General features: G+C 38.3%; 1 protein-coding gene across 1 annotated transcript; it reads right to left on the reverse strand.

Annotated features, from left to right (window-relative positions):
• Positions 1-1580: 1580 nt before the first annotated feature.
• SGPL1 (sphingosine-1-phosphate lyase 1) lies at positions 1581-21213 on the reverse strand. The gene is made up of 14 exons (XM_053451179.1): positions 20914-21213; positions 15282-15447; positions 13866-13933; positions 10530-10677; positions 8945-9024; positions 8526-8654; positions 6237-6325; positions 5761-5869; positions 5388-5486; positions 4680-4826; positions 3867-4105; positions 3550-3696; positions 2558-2678; positions 1581-1996 (listed from the first exon to the last, which is right to left on the reverse strand). Exons 1-14 carry the CDS (start codon positions 20929-20931, stop codon positions 1856-1858), a joined length of 1701 nt encoding a protein of 566 aa, XP_053307154.1. The 5' UTR covers positions 20932-21213; the 3' UTR covers positions 1581-1855.
• Positions 21214-21609: the final 396 nt, after the last annotated feature.

Genomic DNA, 21609 nt, shown 5'->3' on the forward strand with positions numbered 1-21609 from the left:
TGTGCATAGATGTCCCCCTCCGGCCCCGTAAGACACCCAGGAGTCTACTCTGGTAAGTTGGGGGTGAGGACAGAGTGGCAGCATATCTCGGGGGGGGGGGGGGGGGGAGAGGACAGAGTGGCAGCATATCTCGGGGGGGAGGACAGTGGCAGCATATCTCGGGGGGGGGACAGAGTGGCAGCATGTTTTTTGGTGCTTTTTTAAAGAAAAAAACTTTTTCTTTAAAAAAGCACCAAACTTTTAGGGTGCGGCCTATATACGGGGGCGGCCTATATCCGAGCCAATACGGTATATACCGCATTTGCTCGATTATAAGATGACCCCCCAGCATTTGAATATTTAGGAAAAAAAGAAAGCCTGAATATAAGACGACCCTACAGGAAAAATGTTTTACTTGTAAATATTAATTCACATGTAAAGTATTTTTCATATTTCATTAAAAACTATGATTGAGAAAAATGAATTTTGTTTATTTCCTTTTATTTGCCAACCTGTGCCCCAGTTATGGATATCTGCCCCCAGACTTGCCACCCTGCCCCTCAGACTGCCTTATGCCCCCTATATGCCACTCTGCCTCGCAGATTTACCTTTTACCCCTATATGCCACTCTGCCCCCCAGAAATGCCTTAAACGGTACTCTACCTACCTGATATGCCACTATGTCCCCCAGAAATGCCTTTTAACCCCCTATATGCCACTCTGCCCCCCAGACTTACCAGTGCATCCAGAGACTCCCCCCTGCCCCCTTGCTTCAGGCTCCCTAGTGTCTAGTGGGGGCAGCCAGTCCCATGCAGTGCTGCAGGAGATCTGGATGTTAGTCTTGTAGTCAGACCTCTATTTGAGGTCTGATTATAAGACAACCTTGAATATAAGACAAGGGGTATATAATCGAAACCTCGTTTTATAATCGAACAAATACGGTATATATTCTGTAAAATTGGCAAAATGGATATAACTGTACCTTTTATCGGGCAAAATGTATAAACAAAAATTAAGGCTACATAAGCTTTTGTAACCTTAGAGGTCTTTCTTAAAGATGGAATTCTCCAGACATCTGTGGTTCCAAAAGCTTGTGTAACATTACATCACTTGTTTTTTTTTCTGCTGGTCCGACAAAACGTATAGGTTTAAAATGCATATGGCTATGGGTTACCTGCCATTAAAAAAAAATATTAAAAAGCCCTTGGCCCTATTGTTCAGACATGGGGTTCTGGTTAGGTCTTCCATGCCATTGGTAGCATGGAGACCCACAGCTACACGCCCTTGACTTTCACAAAACGAACAAACCACAGACTAAAAAACTACTTAGCACATTCAACAATTTGAAAAATCAGATGTTTATCTAAATTAATTCTGAGAGTGAAGTGGGGGAAAAAACAAGTTTGTTGACTGTGATGGAACAGGATTTCAAAAAAATGTCCAACATGTGTAATTTTTGGACTTTAGATACAAACAACCATGACATTTCAAACTGTAACTGACTGATACCAAGTCTCACAGTAATGTCTACTATAATGCAACTTGTTTCTTTTGAGAACGGTGGTGTTTTTTCACAAACAGCAGCAAAGAAAAAAAAGGAGTAAGGCAAAATACGGAATGTTTAATTTCTAGGCGTTTTAAAATCAGTATTTATCTTTCAAAATACATTTTACCCTGTTTACAAAGAAAAGGATATACATAGAAATCGAACAAGTACCTCACTAACTGGCATTTACATATTGCTCATAAAAACCCTAACAGGTTCAAAGAATAAAAAGAAAAACAAAACAAACAAACAAACAAAAAACACATAGCAATCTGCAGCTACAAATCCCTGCAGTTCTTAATAGTACCGATTAAGAGAAGGAGGTTGTCATTAGTGGTGTCCAGAAGCACCATTTATTTGCTTGGCAGACAAACGAGTTTCTGTGCTGTACAAACAGTCCAGGAAGGCTTGGGAAATTTCGGTTACCATGGACCTGTCAGGGATGGCTTGTGCCATGCCATAAATAGCACCCTATTGAGGGAAAGGAAAGTTAGTTATAAATACTTATAAACAGAGAAGAAAATGCAACATTGATACTAATATTCAAGGGACTTTAATGTATCTGTACAACTGCACACAGACAAACATACACTTGCTGACAAAAAATACATCGGGACTTCGAGCATGTATGGCTCTACTAACCAAGGACTGCAAGAAAAGGTATGACAGCTTTATAGGGAGGGCAAAAGCGGGTCATCTTCTCTAAGTCAACCACAGCCACGAGACTGTGTTGTCACATTAGCGACATGGTAACCATTGTGTTTTTGACAATATAAGTATCAAATCATAAATGAGAATTTAACAAAATTAATTGTAATCCCCCGACTGATCATAAAAAGACGACCCTATCTGAGATGGATGACACATAAGAAGATGACATCATGAATGAGAACGGCTTACGGACTATGACACCATGAGCAATGTGTACTCTAAATTTGTATTTAATCTCACAAACACAAAATTCATTAAACAAAAATCACTATTAATAATACAAATGCACTTCAAGTAAGAGTAGAAGTTAAAAACTAATACCATTCCAGTGGTTTTGGCTCCAGGATCTTTCATTATAACAGCGACTGATTCTTGGACATCTTTCACAAATTGTTGGGCAACTCCAGGCTTTGTATGCAACAGCGTAAGGCAGAGATGAATGCTGAAACAGCAAAACAGAAGACAAAAGAAAGTTTGCAAAGTACATTATTTTGGATTATACTTAGTATTCCCTTGGACTACAGAAGCATGTTTGCAACCAAGTTTACTATATTTCCAATGCAGAATAATATTTTGGAACATTCTAAATCAGAGCATATTTCCCATATCAACTCAAATTTTACACTAAGTAAATGTTAATGAGCATAAAAAGAAAAATCAAGGTGTTAAATTATGTTTTCTGAATTTTTAAAATTCACGTTTTAAAATTGGAAGGTCTCATCATGAAAATAGAACAGGTAAATTAACGTTGCCTTCTGTTAAAGGTAATTTAACTTTGCCTTCTGTATTTTAGGGTAAGAAAAGGTTTCATATGTGATAGGATCTATCCTCCACTTTGAGGCTGTGACTTTCTGTTGGCTTCTTAGCAATGGGTTTTACCAAAAAGTTTGTTCTTCTACTAACAAAATCAGAAAGGTTTAGGAAAGAAAAAGGTATTCATGAACATTGCCTAGATTTGAAACAAAAGCAGTTTACATAAAATGTATACTATGTGTGATTAAGAGGTTGAGAGATTTTTTATTTTTTTTTTAAACCTCCAGTTGTTAATGATGTGGCTACACGGTAATGATACTGCTGTGAAATTGCAGTGCTACAGGGCCCTTAAATCCTCCGCCAAAGGGGGAACGCCTCACTCCACATCAGTGGCTGCTGTGCTGGAGTACATATGGGGTAGAACTTTTTTTTTTATTATTGTAATTATTATTAGCATTCATTTACCATCTCAAGCTTAATTAAACTGAAACGTGTAAATACTGCCACAAAGACACTAGCAGAGAATGTAAATGAAGAAATGTACGAGGAGTAACACTTACCTAGATGGGAATTGGAGTGTGTTGAGGTTCCAGCCCTTTGCCGTTAAGGAGTTGGACAAACGGTATATGTCAAAAGAATTTGACCCAACTGCAATTACAGAGACTTCAGGTTTCCCAAAAATAACAATATCTTTGATCTTCCGTAACCTTAGGCATAGACCAAAAAGACAGAGTTAGGTATTTTTTATAAATAACCTAGAAAATGTATTGAATAGCTGTGCATTGCTCTGTTATGTAACTAAACATAAAGTAAATGACCAACAATTCAAATGGAACCTATAAAGATATATAAATAATTTGAAGAAAAAAAATCATACTCTGTTTCAATGAAACGTGCCGCTTTAATAATATTCTTGGTGGCTTCTATGTATCCAGCTTCTCCAATGTGCATCATGGTGGCCCAGCAGGCGGCTACTATACCTCCGGGACGGGAACCTGCTATAGCAGGAGATGCGTAGATACCACCTTGCCAGTCTGGTGCGACAAAGAACTGATAATGTCTGTACTTTTTATTGCAGTACAGTATTACAGAGGATCCTTTGGGTGCATAACCATACTGTAAAAAATAAATAAAAAATGAGGCTAAAATAACTGTCTCGCTTGAATGTTGATTAAGTTCTGAGAGCGATGTTACACTAAACATTTAACCAGACATTCATTTTACAAGAATATTTTTTTCCTCTTTAATATCAGTGACATGATTAGCTATAATATGGTCATTTGTTAGGTAATATTATTTCCCGAAGAACTGTGAAGGCATGGATTTTAAGAACCTGCACTCCAATACTTTATACTCTAAACCCAAGTAAACATATGTGGGAAGGGTTTTACAATACACACACAAATAAAAATCTATGTAAAGTCAAAAGGTCAGAAAACCATGCCAAAGTCACCCCACTGAAAAAAAAGTCTAGTGAAAATGACAGTCGAATGTCCCTGACACCCCCTCTAATAAATAATTCACATTAAAGTACTCTACTTTAGTATACCACCTGCACACAATGCATATGTGTATAGATAATCCAACTGCACTCACGTATATAGTGTTAATATTTTTTTATCTTCTAATATCCAAATGGTAAATTGTACCCCATTTCAACTGACCCTTGATTGACACTTGACTGTTTTACCTTGTGTGTATCAGCCGAGATGCTGGTGACGCCTTTGACTCTGAAGTCAAATGGCTTTAAAGGGAACCCAGCTTTCTCCATGAAAACAATGAGGAAACCACCCAGACAGGCATCAACATGAAATGGGACTTGATATTTCAGTGCAAGCTACATAGAGACAAAAAAAAATCAATTTATAGATATCAATTCAGCATCAACTTATGTGATCATTTAATCAAATATTTCATAATCAAAGAATATGCAGCTATAAAAAGGTGTATGTTATTTCAACCCAAACGGTTTTACAGTAAAACGTCAAATCAGGCCATTGCAGATCACTGCTCAGTTTCCGTAATGTACAGTAGCCATTAGTTATTCCATGTATTGCTTATTATTCAGCATGATCAGCAATTTACTGGAAGCAGGAAGACGCAAAACTTGAGATGAAGAGTTGATTTTTTCAACTGAAGGTTTTTGTTTAATATGTAAAATAGTATTATTTCTATAGTGAACTTTTAACCTTACCTTATGTGTGTACCCTGCTGTATGTTATATATAGTCACATACATGGTTGAACAAGCAGAGTAAAAAAATGCTGCAGATTAAGAAGTGGTTAAAGTATTTGCCCAAATCACTAACACAAAAAAACGTAAGTAATTACACTATTCAGATACTGATAAAACAGAACACAGTCTAGGGAGGACAATGGATAACAGGACAGTGCTGTACCTTTGCTACATCTTCTATAGGGTCAATGACACCATGGGGAAACTGAGGAGCTGAACATACGAGCATTGCTGTATTCCTGGAAATTGCTCTTCTCATTGCCTGAAAATGAAGAACATACATGCACACTCATTAAAATGCACTAGAGCAATGTCCCTCATGAGCATTGGTATTGTTGGGCATCAACACTTGCATGACAAATATAACTATTATAGCTCTTATGGCACTAGATTCCAGTCTTGTCCGATACGTCATCTTCAGTACCAGCTTGTTTAAAAGGCAATTATGTATTTTTGCGAATAAAACTTCATTTTAATATAAAAAAAAATATAGCACTGAGGTTCAAGTTTTTCATCCCAGTAAATTTGGTTCTCACCTTTACATCTACTTGCATGGTCTTGCTGTCCAGTGGAATATGTACCATCTTCATTCCAAAATAATGAGCAGCTTTATCAAAGGCTGCATGTGCACTCACAGGGGCGATACTAAAACATAGATACAGTGATAGGACGTTATACACGAAAAAACAATTATACACCATAAATCACATTTATGTAACACTTATCAGCGCTGCACTGGTTCTTGTCATAGGACAATCTGGCTGATGAGGCCATAATTAATTTGCAGTGTCGCAATACACTTATGTTTCGACAGGTACTACTTTTACTGTGAGAGTCCAAAAACGCAAATCCTGCGATAGATAAGCAATGAACATAAATATTTCCATATACCCACTATTATAGTTTACAGTTTATGTTTCAATCCCTCTATAGTGAAGTCAATTGACTAATAGTAAATGCTCTTTCAAAGTTTAGGCATGCAGATAAAGACATTCAATGAAAACGTGCGTACATTTCTGGGTCCTTTATCCCCTTCTCATATGCAAGGTCCCGATATGCTTTGCACGCCATGAGTATGCTTTCTGTGCCACCTGAAGTCACCTATAGAACACAAAACAATATTCAAATTAAAATTATTTTCTAAAAATGAAATGATAAGATATAGCTGCTGTAGTTTAGGAAGCAGGAACATTAGGGGGCCACAGTCATGGATTTAGAGGCATCTTGCAGTGGTAATGCAGACCACTCAACACAAAATTGTTAAATAACTCTCTGATGTAGATTGAAAAGCTTGGAGAATGCAAACTCCTGAACCACTTTACGCTCATTTGGTTGTTGTTATTATATGTAATGGAAGTTATTTGTGCAAGACATGAAATTGCAGAATACAGGACAGATCTGTTCATTGGAGAGATCTCTAAGCAATTGGAGAGAGATGTAGCATTCCTATTACAGATACAAGTTCGCTGCTTGCTTGATTTCTTCAGAACTCTGGTGGCGTTAATGGATAAAAAAAAAGCCCAAAACAACGCTGATTTATGTTCAGCAACATCCTCCACAAGTTGAATAATTAAAAAAAAAAGTTTTAAAAAGAATTTTTTCTAAAATAGAAATGTCCCCTTGCATAGAATTTTTATTACATTGAAACTTTTGGTTATGGGACAGGGAAGGATGTCTTAACCATTTAACTTTTCTTCTTTCTTTCTGGACTCTATAGCCCTCCATTGCTGATCGCAGTAGCAGCGACCAAATAAGTGTTCTCTCTGCAAACATCACCTCAGTTATCGTATTCTTGAGCTTTTGTGGTGTACAGTAGGAAGATATTTGGGATAAATTTACTCATTTCTATAAATTGAAGATATTTGGGATAAATTTACTCATTTCTATAAATTAGGCCAATGCAGATATTATGGCTGTCTATAACTTAACCCCTTCACGACAGAGCTCCTACATGTACGGGCTCACAATGTTAAGATTTTTTGTTTTCAACTGGCACACTACACGAGTACCAATAGTGGTCCTTATAGTAAGATTCCTAGTGTAGTGGGGGTTTGGTGTGGTGGGTCCAACATATCTGACGGTGTTAAGTGAATATTAAAGATACATTTATATGTTTATATAGTGCATAGGCATTGCAAAAGAAAACATGAGCAGTAGGGGTCTCTCTTGACACACACAAGATTGTACTGCACGTCTTCAGGAAGAAAAGGAGTAACTGACTGTGGATCACAAGCCGATATTCATGTAGCTTTTGTTGATAAAACAATTCACTGCTCCCTCATAGTGAATTTAGCTCAGTCAAAAGAATTAACATGGAGGTAGACAAAATACCTGTAAACAGGTATATAACCCCTTAAGGACCAGGCTGTTTTTTTTTGTTTGTTTGTTTTGTTTTTTTTTTTTACTTTTTGTACCCTTTGGACTTTGGACCGAGGCTGTTTTAACACTTTTGTGGTGCTCGTGTTTAGATGTAATTTTCACCTCGCTCATTTAGTGTACCCACACAAGTTATATTTTCTTATTTTCAGGACAAGAAGGGCTTTGTCCTGAGTTTAGAAATACCCAATGTTTATGTTTTTTTTCTTTTTTTTCTGCATGTTATTGCTTTTACTTTTACTCTTTCCAAGTCAAGATTTTTGGGAAGATACAGTGCTAATTTTAGCACTTGCTCATAGTAATAGTTTATTCTTTGCATTTTTTTATTTTTTTTATTATTTTTGTAGCTTTTTTCATTTTTTTTTAATTGGCTCCATTGACTTGCATGGTTAAATGCAGTACCTGTTTTCAACCTGCAAGTGGCGCCATGGCTCGATGTCGAAGAAAGCTTGTTTAATGCCAGGCACGTCATTGGTCTTTACCTGGCCGTTTGACCCCTTGGGCCATTATTGGGCTTTAAGGAGTTAAAAAGATTATTCAGTTTTGCTTTTGTGGAGTTGTTTTTCTTAGGGAAGATTCAAGTTTTTGTTCTATTCATCTAAAAATAAATGCAGAAGTGCAGATAGTAATCTTGAAAAGTAAAAGTAATTAAAAAATTTAATAAATCAGTTATTAAAATTAAAAATACATTTACAAAAGTGTTGATGTGAAACTGTATACCTTCAGTTATAACACATAACACATTGAAATGACAAGTACCATCCTACCTGTAATACCTTTATGTATTAAACACTATTAATGTAATTGTAAAACATTAATATGCAGACTTGGAAATAAAGATTATTTTTAGATTTGTTTGTCAGCCTACATGACAGATTTCCTAAGATCACATCTGACTTGGTGGCTTAATGAAAGTTTTACTTACTGTCCCACAAGACTCTGGGTCTCCACTGAAGAGTGTACACGTCATTCTGACTACTTCTGCTTCCATTTTTCGGACACCAGGGAAAATATCAGGATGTAAAGGATTGCTCCAGGCAAATTCTCCATAAACCTGGTGAAGGGAAAATGTAATCTTATTCAGTTTCATTAAATATTAGGGATTTTGTTTGTGATTATAGATATGTCCAATTAACCCTCTAATAAAACAAACAACTTTCAAGAATAGGATCCAAAGCAACAGTAGGACAGAATTATATTTCTATGTATCCTCAGAGTGAAAAATGGGGGCTTTATTAATGTTTATAATCCAAAAATAAGCACAAAAAAAATGAATAAAAGAATTGTGGATAAAAAAAACTTGTTATACATAGAATGTACAAATACCATTGTTTACTGTACTACCTTTACAAGTAGTTGCGTCAACCTTTCTTCTCCACTGTAAACTGTCCCAGAAACTTTTCCTGTTTCCCAGGACACTTCACCTACAATGAAACAAAGGCTAGATTTACATTCAGTTAACATTTACATTCCAGTTTATATTTTTAAATCTCAAAATAAACAAATTGAGCAGTTAGTAATAAAAACAAAACAAAAAAACAAAATCTCCAACAGTGCAAAATAATTAAAAGGAAGCAAAGACAGTAAATGCCATGTCTTTGTCAGTGGGCAAATGTACACAATCAGCAGGGGATCAAATATTTTTTCCCTTCACTGTACCTTGTTTTTGTCTTTGCCCCCTCATTGTGTGGGTTCTCTAGTTAAGGCATGGCAAACAGGATATGTTTTATTATAGCATAAAATGATTACTGTGATGTAGTAATGAAGCATGGGAGGCAAAAGGTTAAGGCTGTATTCTGGAATTCATTGTTAAGTCTATGGAAGGCTGTTACATATACATGGGCTAAAACATTCAAGCTTCTCATTCCATGATCCTCTTTTTGCAGATACATGAGGGGAGTTCCTCCATATGAATGTGCCCTTTCGCCAACATTTCCTTCCTGGATTTCTGGATCCTGGGTCAAAGGCGGGCGCCATGCTGCATGACCCTGCAGCATTGAGCTCTAGGCTACCCAGTACAGATTCAGCTCATTTACAGGGGTTTAGGCTGCATGTGTCCGCCTGCAATGCCCCCCTGTGCAGTGTAATGCACTGTGCATAGGTAGTATTTTTGTGCAGGGACATAACCGAATCAGACAGAATACCAATTTTTTGTGTTTTATTAAATGTAACTGTCAAAGGAAAATCGAGACGGGTATGCCCTTTGACCCCCCCCTGCAATGTCCCTGCTGTGGACATGCATAGAATGTGTTCTTCAAGCAGTCTATCAGTGGCAAGAGTAATCAGACCACAGGAGGAGGGGGCAGCTCTGGCTGCTGGGCTACCTCAGGCAGGTCTGGTTTCATTTTTGAACAACACACATTAAAGAACTCAGAGTACTTTAACATTAATTCTTTAGTAGAGCCGTCTCTTTAGACGAGCTGGACATTGGCTTAGGGGACGGTATGATTGTACAGGGGAACACAAGAAATGGCCAGCCATGAAACGCAGCAAAGAGAGAACAGGATGAATGGCTTAACGGGGATCTTTCACCTACGCAGTTACATAACTACATTAAAACCACAAATAGTGCTAATTGATTTTCAGTCAATCTAACTGTACTGGAAATATCCGGTTCAAAATTAAGGAATTATTTTTACCTTAGGGAAGCTAAAGTACAAAGGCTGCCTGAACCAGTCAAACAAATCAGATGGTATAATCTTCAAGTCTCGATAACGGTGGGTTTGGATTACATATGTATTGGCTACTTTAATCTGTGAACTGTGTTACACAGATTAACTAAACTGTGAAATGTAGGATTTGGTAAGCTTTAAAGTTCACCTGAAAATTATATTCACAAGTTTTTTAGCTTACATTTGCAGATGCGCCATAGGTACTTACTATAAAACTCATGATTTGTGAAAACATACTAATAACGTGGCTAAATTACCAAGGGCAGAATATTCTTTCAGCTTCTCCATTACTTGCTCCTGCTTGAGTCCAGTCTGGGGCAGCGCCTTCACATAGCTCATCCCATCCTTTAAGGACACCAGCCTGTCAGACATTTCATCTAGGGCTTTATTCAGCTGACTCTGAATCTACAGACATTAGCAAAAAATAAAAAACAAAATACTCGTTAATAAGAATGGCCAGAGACAGAAGTTATGCAATACTTCAGTGAACAAATGTCGGACGACAGCTGAACAAATGAATCACGCAATGTACTCTTTAAACTCCGACAGCAGTATTTGGAAATTCCCCTTTTGCACATATTAAAGTTGTGCTAAAAAAAAATAGAAATCTTTTTTGCTACTATAAAGCAATTGCTAAAGAAACAAAAAGTATAATTAGCGACGTCAATGTACCGTAATTAAATATTTTAAGTACATACAGTGTTCACTTTTACTTGTTAAAAGAAAAAAATCTCTTGGGCATAAAGTACAATGCTATTAGGGCTGAAACAACTAATGGACTAAATCAATAATAACCAATAATGAAAATGTTTGACAACAATTAGTTGGTCTGTGTACAGCACGAACTATTGTTTTAAAGTTAAAGTTTAACTTACTTCAGACAGATGCTACTTAAGAGTGGAGAAGAGCGGGAGACTGCTGTAAGGTATCTATTAACTCTATCCCTCCCACCTTCCAGTAGGATCTGGTCCCCAGTCTGTCTCTTATCTCATCATTAACTGCCAGGGTCCCCTCATTAACCCCCTCCCACCCTCCGGTCTGCAGATTAAATAAACTCCCTGCCACCCTTTAGTTTGATCTGGTCCCCAGTTTCTCTCATCCCCTCATTAACCCCCTCCCACCCTCCAGTCTGTAAATTCAGTTTTTTTTATTCTGCTGTTTATTTGTAACACTTCGTTTGTTCTTCATTTGATGAGCCAACTACCGTATTGGCTCGATTATAGGCCGCACCCTAAAAGTTAGGTGCTTTTTTCTCTTAAAAAAAAAAGAAAAAAAAAGGTGCTTTTTTTAAAGAAAAAATTATATTTTTAGAAAAAATACACATCAGTGGAATAGTAAAACTGTATTCTAACTAACACACTGTATTTTATTACATACAAACAGTAAATCAATAGCCATTTTAATGCACCTTACTTATAGATATTCCACTCTGCCCCCATCCCAGATATGCTGCCACTCTGACTCCCCCCCCCCCCCGACTTACCAATGCAGACTCCTGGTGTCTAACAAGGCCGGCGGTGGATGTCTGCACAATACGCGTAGACAACTTCAGGTGCCGACAAGGGAGGTGGTTTACGCCCATCGCCGCAGCCAGTGAACGTCTGCCGGAGAGTAGGATCCAGTTCCCCTGCAGTGCTGCGGGGGATCTGGATCCTAACCCTGCTGCCTGCCCGGCTCCCGGAACTGTATCTCCCGGGCGTCGGGCAATACGAAATGCGCATTCCTGCGCTAAACCCCGATTATAGGCCGCACTTTAAAGTCTTTAAAGTGTGTGGGGGGGGGGAGTGCGGCCTAATCGTTACTTCCAGCCCTAAATGCAATATACAGTAATGTGGTTAAGCACTGATGCAAAAACATTTTTTTCTTATTTTGTTCCTGTTGGCTGCCATTGTTGTCAGTCGTGATATTTTGGGCGACTTGAGTGATTGCTGAAGACTATTGTTTATGGGGATGCTAATGATGTTTGTTCCTCGATAGAATGTCATTAGTCATAATGGGTGACTGAGAACCAGCCGTTTTATTATTCACAAAAGACGGTATAATACGCGTGTGTGAACAATGCTGAATATTACTTTTGTTGGTTCTGAACAGACTGTGTGTCTCATTCTAGCAGAACCATAAACTGCGCTCATACAGAGTTTTTAGCCCCCTAGTCACTAAGAGTTCATAAGCCTACCTCATGTCTGTAGGTAGGGCATAGTAGATCGCTAGAGACCAACAATAGGAACAGGATTCCCCTGGCAGGTAAAGGCAGGGCAAACATTTAGTTTCTCCTATGCATCCTCCCAAGACGTCCCTAAAACATTTAGTGCCCTAAGCGTTTCTGCTAAGTTTGGAAAAACAAGTCATGTGAATCATCAGAATCACTTAAAATATATTTAAAAAAAAACAGGAACAATCAGCTTTTTTCTTGGCTAATAACGGACAAATATGGAAGTCTGTCTGAACCTTTGCCATACTTATGTACAACCACGTAAAAGGCTGGTAAATAACACACTGACATTATCTTATCAATAGTACAATGGTCACATACAAATTAGAGATATAATCGCTTCAAAGCTTAATATAACAAATAGTAATATTTATGGACTAAAGGTCTACGGTCCAAATCTCAAAGAACCATAATTCAGGTACAATAACTAAGGGACAGTAAAAAGCTGTGGCATATCTGAGGAGATCGGTGAAACTGGATAACAGGAACTGCTATTGTAACATCTCGTTTAGAGATAAACATGTGTAAAACATCTGTGTGTAACCTTATAAAACACACTTTTGAACTGTAGGCAACAAATATTTAAATTTACAACACAATTATGATTCATACTAGGCCAATGTAGCTTTGCCTCTCTCTCTCTCTCTACACAACAAGCCCTGCTTATTGTCACTACCGTGCAGCGACCTCTAGTAAACTTTGCAGCTGACAATAGGACAGTGAAATTCATTGCTTACATTTTGTAGAACTGTTTTGAAATTACTGATGTGTATTAAAGAGACAGCTACAATATCTATGTTGCTTACAAAGTGTTTTAAGCAAGCAACCCAACCAATGAAGAACGCATCTCAAACACAAATTGACCTTGATTTGTAGCATACACTGCCCGTAGTTCCTGGCTAGAATGCCTAATTAGATATTAAAAAAATAAGGATTTTCCAAATAATTTTCAGTATGAGGCAGCTGCAGCTAAGGCTTGATTAATTCCACGAGAGGTAATTAGGTTTTTGAACATCTCCGTTAACTTCCAATGCAAACGTTACATGTACTATTTGAATAGATGTCTCGGCAGATACCCCTAAAGTCCTTTCCCCAGGAGGCCTGGATAAAGAAATGTATTTACTGAACAGTGAATTTTCACATAAGGAGAAAAATTACTACTTATTAAATTTACTATTCATTACAAAAGATTAATGTGGGAATTTGATGTGAACAAGGAGAAAAGCTGCACAATGCAAAGTTAAATAATCCATTCTGAATGACATTCTTCTTCCGCATATCACATTAGCCCTATATGATTACTATCAAATATTCTTTGCCTATAATACATGTCGAGAAACCATAGCACATGATCAGCCACGCATAATCCTCAATATCTCACCTTTGTGCCGATGAAAGGTAATCTACGTACAGTTTTGAAAAACTGCTTTTTACACCTGGATTTAAGACCTGCAAGGATAGGATTTTGAGAACAAGTAAGAAAACTGCATCCACAATTGTAATAAACGTTAAAAATTGCACAGCATGCAAATATCGTCCGCGTTAGTGAAAACAATGTCTATACTATACCAAAATAAATTCCTACCTTGATTATTTAAATCTCAACTTTTAATAAAACATTCAAAAAGTTCCAAATACCCAACTTTGTTAATCTCACTTCACACAAATAAAATAAAAAAAATAAAAATATGCTGCGGCTGTTCAATTGCCATTACAAGAAACGCCTGCATTAGTGCCGTGGAGCAACATAGATTAGTCAAAACAGCAACAGAAGAAAGCACAAACTCATTCTTCTACATTACTACAGAAAGGCAGATATATGTTTTTTTCTAGGAAGGTGTAAAAATGGTTATTAAAACATTAAAAACAAACAAAAAGTGACGCAAGAAATTTTATTCTCGTAATTATTAATATTGCTGCCACGTGGACAATGTATACACCCCACAGTGGTCCTTACATGTTCACAGCACAAATTGTGGTTATGTTAACAATCATTCTCATGTGTACGAAAAGGTGAATAGTGATAATTGGCCTCATCACTAAAGCAACCAAATGAACTGTAAAATTTCTTCCATTAGTTGCTAATATTTGGCATGAGGATCACTTTTCATACATAATTTCCACTACATGCACTGAATTTTGTGATAGTATGTAATATGGTACCAATATATTATCTAACATGATCATCCCAGAAACCACATAGCAAAGGCTGCTTACATCGCACTGCCGGAGAGTAACAGTTTTATTGGTATTTCTAAAAAAACTATGCGCCAAGGTTTTTTAAGGTCGTTGGGAGGTAACTGAATATTATAATAATAATATATTATATATATATATATTTTTTTTTTTAAGGGAGAAGCTGCAGATCCAGCTACACAGTGGGGTAGCATCAATGTTACAAAATGCTTTCCTACTTTACGGACAACACAACGTTTATAAATACTATATATAATGAAAAGACTATATCAAAGCATACACTACAGGTATTTATTAACATTTAAGTACACCTGGCTGAAGAAATTGTGACAGCTTGCGTGGGGTAAAATTTACATTTGTACATTATATTAGCCAATTACACCGGCAACTGTTAAGAATAAAAGTTATCCTGTTGTGAATGTTTTTTTTTTTTTCTATTCAATTAAGTATGTGTTTGGTTTTAAAAACACACACTCCTGTTTCCTGGATAGCCAGTCCAGGCCTGTTCATAGGCATGCATTACTCACCTAAAACTCTCAGAATAAACCCGATGATTTCTGAATATGTTATGCATTACAAGATGAGTAGAAACAATACTTACTTTCACGCTGAAAAATAAAGTTGTAAATCCATACAGATAGAAGTGTAGACGTGACAGTCAGAGCAATAAGATGGCATGAGTCTTTTCCTTTGCATGCCTCGTTGACAAAATTTCTGGCGTCATATAAATATTTGAAGGCAAATTCTTTATATACTGCTAGTGTTTCCTAGAAAAGCAGAGTGCACAAATCATTTCAACAGAAACATACTTATAGGCCAACAATATAGATACGATGTATCAGGGGAGGGCTGTAACCTATTGGCCCAGGAAGCAAGTAAAGCCAAGTGGCCCCTTGCTCCCCCCAACATACGCAGCGACACATATATGCACTCATACTCACACTTACACTGACATACACACTAACGCCAACACACACTGGGGGAGTGGCTTCAGATGAGAGAGAGATGGCCACACAAATGGATGAGACTAGCCTCTGGCTCTCTTAGAGAGGAGAGTATGAGGGGAATGTTAAAGTGACCAAATAACTCATGCCCAGAGAAAGAGAAAAGGGACTCAGTCCCAAGGAAGCAGTTCTTCACATAGAGACTGCAAGTAAAACCTAGGTAGTTTCCAGATAGGGTAGCGATTAAAAAAAATGAAATGGTCTCTTACACACTACACAACATTTACTGACATGGGGTAGAGGGTGTTTGTGGTCTAACATTTGAACTTTTTGCCTTTTTTTATTTCTTATTTTAACACTCTTTTGCACTGCTCTATCAAAGATCTCAGGAATGGCTCTTGTAAATATAGAGGGTACCCCTAACAAAGACACGATAGCATGACTGAGGTAATTTAAAACCTTTATTTTTTATTATTTAAGAGGGAGAGATAAAGGTTTCCCTCACTCTCACTCAAGCAGTTTCTCCTCATTCTTCTCTCTCGCTTTCTTTCAGAGAAAGGAGGTCATGACAGGTCCCAGCATGGCTTGTGCAGACCTTGTTTACAAGCCAGCAAGACTTCACTGCTGATGCGAAATACAGCATGTAATAGCACCTTGTGTGCTCCCTGCCAGGCCTTTCTCCACTCCCACCTTGTGTGCTCCGACAGACAGGCCTGGTTCATTCATCCTTTTCACACATTTGTTCCCAAATCCTCAATCTTGCATTCATGTGTCCCTCCATTGGCTACATTATTATTATTAATAACACACTTTCTTAATACACTGTACCATATATTAATGCAGAGAAACACAAGTCTCTTACACTTCAAATGATACCACTTTTTGGCACAGTTTAGAATGTAAACTAGCTGCCAAGTGAGGTCATACAATTTATTCTTAGTTGCAAACCACAAACATAATTCTATTTCATTGCTCAGAAAAAAACCCAGTGTTTACTTTTGGTAAGATTATAACTTGTGTAGACTTTAAATAGATGAAACACCATATACACTATGTAGCTTTTTTTTTTTTTAAGTTTTTTTTTTGTTTAAATTTTTGGAAGTATTGTAGGGTCTCATATGTATGAAAACTGTGTGTAAAATGGCTATTCACAGCCTCCAACCAGTGGCCTGTCAAAATTAGTCACTATAAGCAGGATTAACAGAGCATCTATTCCACCGAACACCTCTCAGTCCGCAGTTGATTGCTGCAGGCCTCTTTCACTTTCTTTATTGTACAAATGAAAGAAAAAAAAAACCTAAAAACAAATGCCAAAGCAAAAAAAAAAAAAAAAAAGAAAGAAAAGAAACTAAATATCTTTCAGAAAAAGCACTCAATAAAATTAGTCAAGCTACAGTGAAGGAAAAAAAATATTAGATCCCATGCTGATTTTGTACGTTTGCCCACTGAAAAAAAGCGATTAGTATTTGATCCCCTATCAATCAGCAAGATGTCTAGCTCCCAGGTGTCTTTTATACAGGTAACAAGCTGAGATTAGGAGCACTCTCAAAGGGAGTGCTACTAATCTCAGCTTGTTACCTGTATAAAAGACACCAGTCCACAGACAGGGGCGGGCTCGGCAATTGCCCCCCAGGCCGGCTTAAAACTAAATTACACGGCCAGCCGTACCGTGATCACTTCCACAGGAGCCCTGCAACATCTCTTGTTCGTGCGTATCTGTGAATGAGCGCATGAATATATGTGTAAGTGAGGGGAAAGCATTGCACAGGTAGACTGTTTGAGGCTAGGATGCCTTAGGTTGTTTTGGGGCAAAGGTGGCAAGTCCTATGCTTAAGCAATATAGAAAATTATATATATTTTTTTTTTTTTATTGTTGTAGCTTAGCCTGTCCGGTGGGTGGCAGAGCCTATCCTGGTGTGTGTGTCAGTGTGGCAGACCCCATCCTGGTGTGTGTGTTTAGGTGTCGGTGTGGCAGACCCCATCCTGGTGGGTATGTTTGGGTGTCGGTGTGGCAGAGCCTGTCCTGGTGTGTGTGTTTTGGGCGTCGGTGTGGCAGAGCATGTCCTGGTGTGTATGTGTTTGGGTGTCGGTGTGCCAGAGCATGTCCTGGTGTGTATGTGTTTGGGTGTCGGTGTGCCAGAGCATGTCCGGGTGTGTATGTGTTTGGGTGTCTGTGTGGCAGAGCCTGTCCTGGTGCACTTTACTTTCTGTAGGAATAAATTGATTTATTTAATGTTTACTCTCAGTGAAGAATGAGTGTGGCCCACGTACACATAGATTTCTGATGACGTGGCCCACTGCAGAAAAAACGTGGGCACCCCTGGCATATTGGAATGCAGAAATGCCACAATTATGCTAATCTAGGTTTACGATTTTATTAGACCACCATTTTTTTCTTCTGGCAAACCCAGTTTGTGGGTTAAAACTCAATAACTATCCTCAGAAGCATTTGAGCTCATGTGAATTTTTTATTTTAAAAAGTCATAAAAATAATTGTAGCAGGCAAAATATCACATTGCAACGCATGATCAGTGTAAGCATGCAGTGACAGGACAAATGCAGCAGCTACATTAAGAAGTTTCTATACATCAATCCCTGCTTACATGCAGGGATCAGAGTATTTTGCTTTCCAGAAGTGCTGTCTCTGCAATCTCTGTTCATGATCAGCAAGAAACACTGAGACATTTAAAACCACACGACATTTAAATAAAAACAAAAGAAGGCAAACCTTGCAAAACATAGAAGTGTCTTTGCACTTTAAAATGCCCTATTAGCATAAAATGTGGAACGATCCAAGTCCACAAAATAGCAGTGACATCCCCACTTTATCAGCACCTTTACACAAATAAACTTTGCACTTAGATCTTCCCTCCTTCACAGGCCTTGAAGAGCCCAGCAATGGAAATGTTACTGTCATTTTTGTTATAGCGGTAATTGTAATCATAATAGCAATTCTACTCAAAAAAACTTTTTACAACCAAAATCAGTTGCTAATGAGCAGTTACCACTATAACCATCAAATATGCTACTACAAAAAAATGACTATTGCTGTAACTCAAATGTACTCATTAGCCTCCATGTGCTGTTAAGTTTGCTTTTGTGTGAAACACACACTGTTCAGCATGCAAGATCGCCATTGTGCTGGATGGGCACCTGATCGGTGCAATACTGAATGATGCTTCTATGGGAGATTCCTTCGGAAGCATGCAAACGCAACACTCACGCAACCTGCACAGGGCAGGTATGTAAAACATTCCCTTCATACATGTAGTAGACCTACCAGGAGAAGAGCAGCAGTCACAAGGGAAAGGGGAAGAGATGATGCTGATTAAAATAGTGTTTACATGAAACAAAAAGGTACAGGCGTAGCAAACACTGTTTCAACAAATTATAGTGAAATTAGAGTTTTTAAAGAGCGGATAGTAACGTAGGTACAGGACAGGAACGGACACAGAACACGCCTGGGCAGGACTAATCAAAAAAAGGTTTAACTCTTCATACATTAGATATACAATACAAGGGCACACAACAAAATAAAACCTGTAGTTTATTTATGGCGTCTTTAGTTGAAGTTGATGCTTTTCTAGGTCCAACACAGAAAAAGATGTAAAGGACTTTACTCATGTGATAGCTGAAAGGTCCCTTTAAGTTTCCATGATGCCCCTCTTCCAAACGTATGGGGAGATCCTGCAGTATGCCCCCCATATACATTTGTCCCCCAGTCTGGCCTGAGGGACGCTGCGGGTAATGGCGTGCCCATGCGTGGAAAGCACTCCTGTTGACTTCTGTGGCAAGAATTGTTGGATCCACACATGAAGAGGGCCACTGCAGGGATGCAATTTCTACCTCAGGTAAGTGCCTTTTTTTTAAAAAAGAATGGACATTAAAGTACTGACAGAGAACTTTAATATGCATCCTCCTTTAATGGGGCTGTCATTTAAACTTTCTGGGCTTCAATGGTCTCTTCTGCCAGAATTCTTCTGCCATTTTTTCAATGTTAGCCCAATAAAAAGGTACCTAAAACATCGGCATCCATTTTGTTATTTATATATGTAAAAAAGGAATTCATATAAAAAAAAAAAATATCATACAAGTGTTCAGTTCTATAGTACTGATTGTCTACGGAGAGTTTCCAGCATCACAGGCTGTGCTACACTTAACAGATGTTACTAACACAAGTGAAACATAAACAATAACAGCCAAAGTCACAACACACAGTTGTGAAGCATTTTATTTGAATATTAGATTAGGCTCCAAACCAAGACACTTCATCTACTACCTGTCCATGCAGAAAGAAATTGTTTTTATATAACATTGATGCTTTCAGCAATACAGAACCTTTAAACATGCATTAAAAACAATTTTATCTGTTTTATGATGGAGTACAAATCAAGTATTGGGAGGGCAAGATTTCACAACCTATTTTTCAGTGGCTCCTGACAAAGCCAGTTAGAGAACCTGCTTGGCAACTATGCAGAACTACAGACCTGATCCACAAACATCCAAACAAGTCTGCAAAGTTCGCTGTTGTGTTAAACGGATTAGAATATATTCACAGCAAAGTACTGGACTTTGTGTAAGCAGAAAATAGGCACTATTTAATAGAGAAAAAAAGAAGTGAGAAAGCAAATAGAAAAAGAGTTTAGATTTATTTGTAACAAATACAATGACCAGCTGTAGGCTACTTACAAAATTATCACACTTAAAATAGCTTTCCACATATGGTATCAGTGGAGGGATTCTACAGCCTCCCACCCCCATGCACTTGGCCCTTTCCTGGCCACTGGCTACCTGACTTGCTGGAGATGTGTTCAGCAGCTTGTTCCCACTTACCACCAGCCAGCACCAGATCTGGCTCAGTGGTGGTGTGGGGGGGGGGGGTCATGGGACCCCCCCATGCATTCATATGTCCAGAAAGTACTGCCATCCATTTCAATCAACCAATCAGTGGCACTAAATTGGGCCATGATAGGGGGGGGTTTGCGCTGATGCTCTGGAGCAGCAACTTCTCCTAAAGTTGTTTTTTCCCCTACAGGTTTAATCAGTTAATTTTAAAGTAGTTACAACGCATACAAATACATTATTTGTTGAGGAGGCTATTTATTATATTTATTATTTACACCACAACATGCCTATATACCCTGCTCTTTGCCCCACATTCATGATCACATTACATTAAAAGGCATTCACACATTACAGCGAATGCCAGTTACGATGCAATAATCTTCCAGTCTACAAAAAAATATATATTAAAAGCTTGGGTCAATATATCAGATAAGAGTCACATACCTGCAACTCCATGTCCATGCACTTCAATCACTCAGGGTGGGCGGAAATCAAAGTAACTCCCTGGACGGGGAGGGGCTACAGACTGAGAGGGTCCCCGACAAGGAACAGCAAGTTCAGGAGGGGGCTGCGAATACTTAAAGCACAATAAGAACCCTTATGATAACGCACCTAGTCGTCTCTATATACAAGTAGCAGCTTCTATATATCTCCCAGATGCGCTCTTCCCCACTGATTTAAAGCTCTGCAGCTCATTGTCTACCGGCTAGTAATCCCTCCTATACCCCCTGTCCGTCACTCCACCTCTCGGAAATGGCGTGCATGTGATCAAAGACACCTCCTCTTACCCTTCCCGTCTCAGCCTTTCCTCCTGCCGAGTCCCTTAGAGACGACGCCGACGTAGCAACGTACGTAGCAACGGCGCGCATCTAAAGTCGTTCCGGTACCAGAGCAGACGGCGTTAGCAACAGTTGGCGAGGAACAGCGACACCTATAGCCACAGAGAAGACGCTGCAGGGAAAGGAGGCTTGTTAAGCTTCACCTGCTAACCTACCTGCAGGGTGCGATAGAATAAAAGGGGGAGTTAAACACTTGGTTCTTGGTAGATTATCATACCTCAGTGGAACAAGGTGAGGACATTTCAAGATCAACTTTTATATCCCTAATAGTTTTACAAAATAATAAAAAAATGTAGAGCAA

The sequence above is a fragment of the Spea bombifrons genome, chromosome 11 (assembly GCF_027358695.1).
Source record: "Spea bombifrons isolate aSpeBom1 chromosome 11, aSpeBom1.2.pri, whole genome shotgun sequence".
NCBI classification, from domain to species: domain Eukaryota; kingdom Metazoa; phylum Chordata; class Amphibia; order Anura; family Pelobatidae; genus Spea; species Spea bombifrons.

Coding starts and splice junctions, on each gene's coding strand:
- SGPL1 (XM_053451179.1), bottom strand. Junction 8,655..8,944: donor TGACGCAACTACTTGTAAAG/GTAGTACAGTAA, acceptor TCCCTTCACCAG/GTTTATGGAGAATTTGCCTG. Junction 3,697..3,866: donor GCACGTTTCATTGAAACAGA/GTATGATTTTTT, acceptor TCTATGCCTAAG/GTTACGGAAGATCAAAGATA.